Source organism: the organism of the source record quoted next, unplaced genomic scaffold (assembly GCF_019419815.1).
Source record: "Pyrus x bretschneideri cultivar Hongxiangsu unplaced genomic scaffold, Pyrus_bretschneideri_v1 Contig19, whole genome shotgun sequence".
Taxonomy (NCBI): Eukaryota; Viridiplantae; Streptophyta; class Magnoliopsida; order Rosales; family Rosaceae; genus Pyrus; species Pyrus x bretschneideri.
In genome coordinates this window covers 176,194-182,785 of record NW_025999490.1, presented here as the reverse complement: position 1 = coordinate 182,785, position 6,592 = coordinate 176,194, and the positions used below count along the sequence as shown (strand labels likewise).

The following is a 6,592-nucleotide window of genomic DNA, read 5'->3' as shown; positions in this document are numbered from 1 at the left end:
TTTTCCATGGAATTTTTCGAATTCTGGTGAATCCGCGTAGGAGTAGATGATAATGATGCATGGATGAGATCGCTATCTGTGGAAAATAAATCATAACTGATGAAAGGGATTGGAAGAGAGAAGAAAGAGGCATTTTGCAATGCAAGTGAGGATGATTTATATATGGCATTTTTGTTTATTTTTACTTATTTCTGATACTAGCAATATTCTAAACTAGTTCATTGATAAAACCGAACACCATGCTAATGTTAGTTACCATGTTTTTTTTTTTTTTTGGTCAAACGATAGATTTGGTTATATTAGATGTTAGATTAGCGACCGATGAGGTTTGAACCCACACCATCATGTAAGAGTTCAACACCTTTCCACCGCGGTGGTAAATGGCCACTTGCAATATTAGTTATCATGTTAAGGTGTGACCCTTTTCACCTAAACTTGTTACTTTCTATAGATGACTGGATATGGTTGTTGGAAAACAATTTGGAAACAATAAAATAACAAAAATACAGAACCGAAATACTTATACTTTATTATTCAAAAATACTGGTAATACAGAATGCAATTATGTTATAGTAACAAAAAATTAAAATGATACTAACTTGAATGAATTGAAGGTAGAGGCTAGCGCAAACGCTATGTCCTTCGAACAGTATTTCCATCCCACTCGTGTGCTTGTGGTTCTACAACGTCTGCTCGACCAGGATACAACTACCTAATTCTACAACCCGCACTGGATTATAGAACTCTAGCAAATTGCTTTATATGTTTACTCTCTAGAAATTTGTACAGAAGACAAGGGGGAAGAAAAAGATGATTTTTTTATAGAACTGAGGACTCCAGTTATATAGGCTCTTTCATACCTCTTCAAACACCTTTTGGATGTATCTGAAGCTATACAACTCTTTCCAAAGAGTTGTGTCTATTAATTAAAACGTTTTTAATTAATTTAATTAAAAACTTAATTCGAAATTAAAACTAATTGATCAGATTAATTTTAATTCCTTAGCCCCAAGTGCCCCAACTCTTTCCAAAGAGTTGTGTCTATTAATTAAAACGTTTTTAATTAATTTAATTAAAAACTTAATTCGAAATTAAAACTAATTGATCAGATTAATTTTAATTCCTTAGCCCCAAGTGCCCCAAGGGGCTTGTCTTGATTAATTAATATTAATATTATAGTATAATCATCAAGCCTAATCCACACAACCATAAGGCTCAAACCCTTAATCCATTTCCAAATGGTCCAAGTTCTAATTACTAAGAAAAAGGAATAAGCCTATATAAAGGTTAGTGAAAAAATACTGTTGACCAATGTGGGACAAGAGGGTCTCAAACTCCTACAATGGTAGGATATGAAAATTGTATAAAGTTGGTATCTTATGTGCATGAGGAAGTAAGATTATTTTTCTTTGTTGTATATGTTTTTGCTCTTTCTGATTTACTCTTGTTTACAGCTTGTCGTTCAGTTTTTCTAAACTTCATTTAGAAGTAATGTTGGACCAACTTTTTCATGCTGTTAGTCCTTGTCCTGCTCAATTTTTTGTTCTGTCCGTCTATAACTTATGACTGTGAGTGCAGCTTGGAAGTGTACTATGTCTTCACTGATTAATATATATATGCATTTCTTCATTTGACATGTTTGATCTCAATCTAATTTTGTGCATATTCTTTAGCAGTGTTTAGAGGGTTTCATACATACAAGGATGAGACATCGCATGGAATACTTGATTGAGGTTGTATTTTCCCTTTCCAGTATAATTTAAGCTATTTCTCTATAAGTGTAAAAGAAGAGAATATATACGTGCGCTTATCTACTTTATGAACTAAGTGTTATTTTGTTGTAGTGCAACATTGAATGCACAAACGTCGCATACATATCTGGTATTATGCGATTGATAAGTACAAACTAGAGTTTTTTATTAGTTGCAGATTAATACATAATTGAAAGCTAGAGTTCTTTTATTCAATACATAAGTTGCAAGTATCAAAAACCCAAAGTAGAAAGAAAAAACATCACATATATATAGTACAATCAAACTTCAAAAAACATTATTCAGAACCGAGCCACTTTCAATGCAATTACTAGTACTGCCTTATCTTTGATGTTGTCGAAGAATTGAAAACATGCATACCTCTATGATGTCTTTGAGATCAATATGCTGCAAACGCCCCAAAAGCCTACGATGAAGCCAAGTACCACGCTGACAGATAACCACAATATATCATTGTTACCATCTTCATTCTTGTCTTTTGCATCCTTAGCGGTAAAATTGTCATCTTCAGGGCACTTAGTTGAGAGAGGAACACCACATAGCAATGGATTGTCCATATAAATGGACGAAAAATTGAGCGTTTGAAGCTGGTTTCCAAAAGGAATTCTTCCAGACAAGTTGTTGCAAGACAAATTCAAGTGGGACAAAGAGGTTAAAGATGACAAGCTTTGAGGAATTTGACCTGAAAGGTGGTTGTGTGAGAGATCAAGAGTTTCAAGCAAATGTAAGTTTCCGATCTTGGAGGGGATCTTTCCAGTCAATTGATTCTTGGACAAGTTCAACGTACCCAATAAAATGAGGCTGCTTATTTCTTCAGGGATTTCACCTTGTAAATTATTTGATGAAAGATCAATGCTCTTTACCAACATCAGAGTCTTGTTGTACACAAGTTCGCTTCCTTTTAGTGTTAGTGTGGCTTGCTCAATATAACCTGTAGAGTTTGTATTGGAATCGTCCACCAGTGAACTCCAATTATTTAAACACATGGGAATAGTACCTGAAAGGTTGTTGTGACTGAGGTCAAGGATATGAAGGTGGTGAAGATTGCACAGTTGTAGGGAAATATGTCCACTGAAATAGTTGGATCGTAATCGTAGCATACACCACATGGATGAATTTGATCCTCCTATCCATAGAGGTATGTTGCCAGTTAACTTGTTGTCCCCAAGATCCATACTCTCTAAACTAGAACAATTCTGCAAGGAATCAGGTATTTCACCGCCAAAATTGTTGTTGTTGAGCTTTAATATTCGAAGTGAACTTAATACCCCCAATGAACTAGGAATATTACCAGAGAGATTGTTGTAACCAACATCTAGAAACACCATATTGCTCTCCACACTCCATGCACGAAAGAATTCCCCAGAAAATTGATTGCTCCTCAGGGACAAGATTTTCAATTGCTCCATATTGCAAACACTGGGAGGAATAGTGCCATTCAAATGATTCTCAGAAAGATACAGAGTTTTCAAATTAGGCATCATTTGGTTAATATTGGAGGGAATTGGTCCGGAAAATAAATTGCTTTCAAGATCAAGAGAAAAGACATTAGTGGACCACCAAAGTGGGAGTGGGCCCTCCAACTGATTATGACTCAAATCAATAGAATTTAAATTTGGAAATTTCAAATGCGATGGAAGGTTTCCACGAAATTGATTGTAAGACAAGTCTAGTTGGATGAGTTGGGAAGATATCTGCAACAACCATTCCTCTGGAATGGAATCCGAGATTCCATTACCACGAAGAATAACATAAGACAATTTAGTTTGAGCTTGAAGCCATACCCAAAAACCGAGACTTACTTGACAGTTTATGATCTCAATTGTGTGGAGCTTGAAAGGAGGAATCCAATCATAAGCCACATTGAAAACGAGGGACATGGGTCGGTCTTTGTTTCCTACTTGCAGATCTTGTAATTTGGTAAGGTTTAGGAAATGGGCTTCTGTTAGAATACCTTCCCATAAATTACCATGCAGACGCAGAGAAAGTAGATGAGTGAGTTGTCCCATACTTTGTGGAATAGAACCTTTCATCGTATTAAAAGAGAGGTCCAAAGTTTTCAAAGATGACAAGTTTCCAATGGAATCTGGAATTGAGCCATTCATCTTATTATTAGAGATGTCCAATGTTTCCAAGGATGACAAGTTTCCGATGAAATCTGGAATTGAGCCCCACAAATAGTTTCCACAAAGGTTGAGCTGCTGCAAGCTTTTTAATATTCCTAAGGAGGCCGGCATTTGGCTTTCCAGCTCACAATTAGACAAATCTAATGACTCTAATGGGTTATTAGAACAATTTGAGAAACTCCTCAAAAACTCTTCAACCCTCCCATCAATTTTGTTTCCAGAAAGACTCAAGACCTTTAGCTTGCACAAATTTCCAAAGACTTTGGGAACTTGACCTTTTAAGCCTGTTTTAGATAAATCAAGGTATTCCAGAGATTTGAGACATGCAAGTTCATTTGGAAAAGGACCATTGAAATTATTCTCGGATAGATCAAGAGTTATGAGGCTGGTAAGATTAAAAAGCGATGTCAAGTTAATTCCCTGCAATGAGAGTGGAATGCTTTCAATGTGGCACGAAGACAAGTGTAACTCTAACAATGAACGAAGCATCGAAATATCATACGCCCAACTGACTCCAGTGCTGCTAAGGTCAATGTAATTGAGATTAAGGTATTCTAGAGAAGAGAGGTGAGAAAGCCAATTCAAAGTTTTTGAAGATGAGAGTTGATTCCACCCAAGGTCAAGAAAGTTAAGGCTTGACAGGTTACCAAGAGAAAGGGGAATCTCTCCTCCAAATGACGCAAAGGAGAGATTGAGATATTGCAAACTTTTAAGCTCCCCAAAGAACTTAGGAATTTGACTGCTATGAAAAAAATTCTTGCTTAGGTCCAGGTAATTTAAATGTTTCAAGCCCAACAGAGAAGCATTTATCTTACCTCCCAAGAGAGATTTCTGATAAGCTTCGTACTCCCACTGGTCATCGGAAATGGAATACGGATATGGATTCCGAAGGTCCATCTTCACGACATGACCAGTGTTGTTGTTGCATGAAATACCTCTCCATTGACAGCAATCACGGCCCACCCAAGAGGAAAGCCTACCAGAAGGATCAACAAGGTGTTGCTTAAAGATGAGAAGTGATTGTCTTTCTTCGTCGATGCATGAATTTGTTTTCACACTGCTTGAAAGTTCATCACCGTCCAAACAGAAACAGAGATTGGTAGTAGTCTGCATGTAGGAAGAGACCAAAAACAATAGAAGTAAATAGCGAGCAATACCGAGGTGATAGTGGCTATCCATTATCACATACAATTTTCTTTTCTTGGCTTTGCTTTGCTCTGCTGGTGATGATGTTTAGCTCTAAATTAGTGCGACACCAAAATTTATAGGAATAGATCATAGATGTAGGCTGGGGAGTTGAAAACGACATTCGTCTGAGAGAGAAGAAAAAAGTGTAACTGAACTGAATGGCGGGCGTTCAATGGCGGGCGTTCACAACCCCTTTTACAAGTCCATCGCCTACATCACACATGCTGTGAGTCTCAAACTGAATAGGGCTGTTGTGTCGTTATTTACAAATAGGTTTTCCATGAGATGGGAAATGAAAACTATTTGCCCCAATAGGAGGTTTGTGAATAAGTAATTGTCTAATAATGAGCTAGGAATATCCATCTTTCTGCCAAACATGATGTATTGAACTCATAAATCATTAGATATATTTTTTTTCTTTCTAAATATTGGAATTGTTATTAACATTCCAAAATCATCATTGTCACACTAGTCACTTTCTTATTTGTTGCTCACTAACGAAAGATACAGATATTTTTCTATGGAATTTCTGAATTCTAATGAAGCCGTGTAGGAGTAGATGATAATGAATCCATGAATAAGATGGCTAGCCATGGAAATCTTGGCACACCAATTAGTCTTTGGTGGAAAATCCATATGGCTAGCCGTGGAATTGAAAGAGAGAATAGAGGGAGGGGGAAATAGTCCATAAAGAGTCTTATTTAGGGACAACAAATTATATATAACCACAACCATGACTAGAACAGATGTACAAAGTTCCATTTTATTTTTCACTGTTGTATTTGAACTACGGGCTTGTGTTTGTGTTTTACACTTGCGATGGCAAATGAAGTCTTTTAGGATTTGCTTTCAAAACCTGCCATTTGGAAACTATAGCATGCCTTAGTTGATACCACTCTAATTGTCTTTTTTTCCCTTACTTTAGGTGCCCTTATTCTACCACATATAAACTTAGTTCATACATATTTATAGGAAAAATTAGTATCATGTCACTAATTACTAATGTTCATTGACTGAAACCTTATTAATTTTTAGATTTTGATAAAAGTCCCTAACCTTAATTTATTAATGAATTTACATGTAACTTACATAATTTTTTAAAATGAAAAATAGTCATTGATTTAGGATTTTAATACTCACACCTTTATTAAACTCCTAATTAATTTCAATTCAAAACATTTTCCAAAAAAAAAAAAGGAAAAAAGAAAAAAAAAAGAAAGAATAAGTTTCTACCCATTAAATTTTTATAAAAAGAGTTTTAATTTTTTTAAAATCTTAAATGTACCCTTTTTAATATAAAATCCATTCAATTTTTTTTAAACTTACACGGGTACATAATTTTTCGTTGATTTGAGAATGTATCCATATCAAGTTTAATCCAAGAAATTTACTAATGTTATTAAGCCTTTGTGTGTGTGTGTGTGTGTGTGTGGGTGTGATGGTACGGGTACATTATTTTTCGTTGATTTGAGAATGTATTCATATCAAGTTTAATCGAAGAAATTT

General features: G+C 35.4%; 1 protein-coding gene across 1 annotated transcript; it reads right to left on the bottom strand.

Moving 5' to 3' along the window:
- Positions 1-1,938: 1,938 nt before the first annotated feature.
- LOC103953252 (receptor-like protein EIX2) lies at positions 1,939-5,247 on the bottom strand. The gene is made up of 2 exons (XM_048582592.1): positions 2,770-5,247; positions 1,939-2,703 (listed from the first exon to the last, which is right to left on the bottom strand). Exons 1-2 carry the CDS (start codon positions 5,075-5,077, stop codon positions 2,135-2,137), a joined length of 2,877 nt encoding a protein of 958 aa, XP_048438549.1. The 5' UTR covers positions 5,078-5,247; the 3' UTR covers positions 1,939-2,134.
- Positions 5,248-6,592: the final 1,345 nt, after the last annotated feature.

Excerpts from the sequence above, each read along its gene's own strand:
- LOC103953252 (XM_048582592.1), bottom strand. The coding sequence starts at position 5,077 with ATGGATAGCCACTATCACCTCGGTATTGCTCGCTATTTACTTCTATTG. Across the intron at positions 2,704-2,769 it reads CAGTCACAACAACCTTTCAG|GTTATATTGAGCAAGCCACA; the intron begins GTACTATTCCCA and ends CAAACTCTACAG.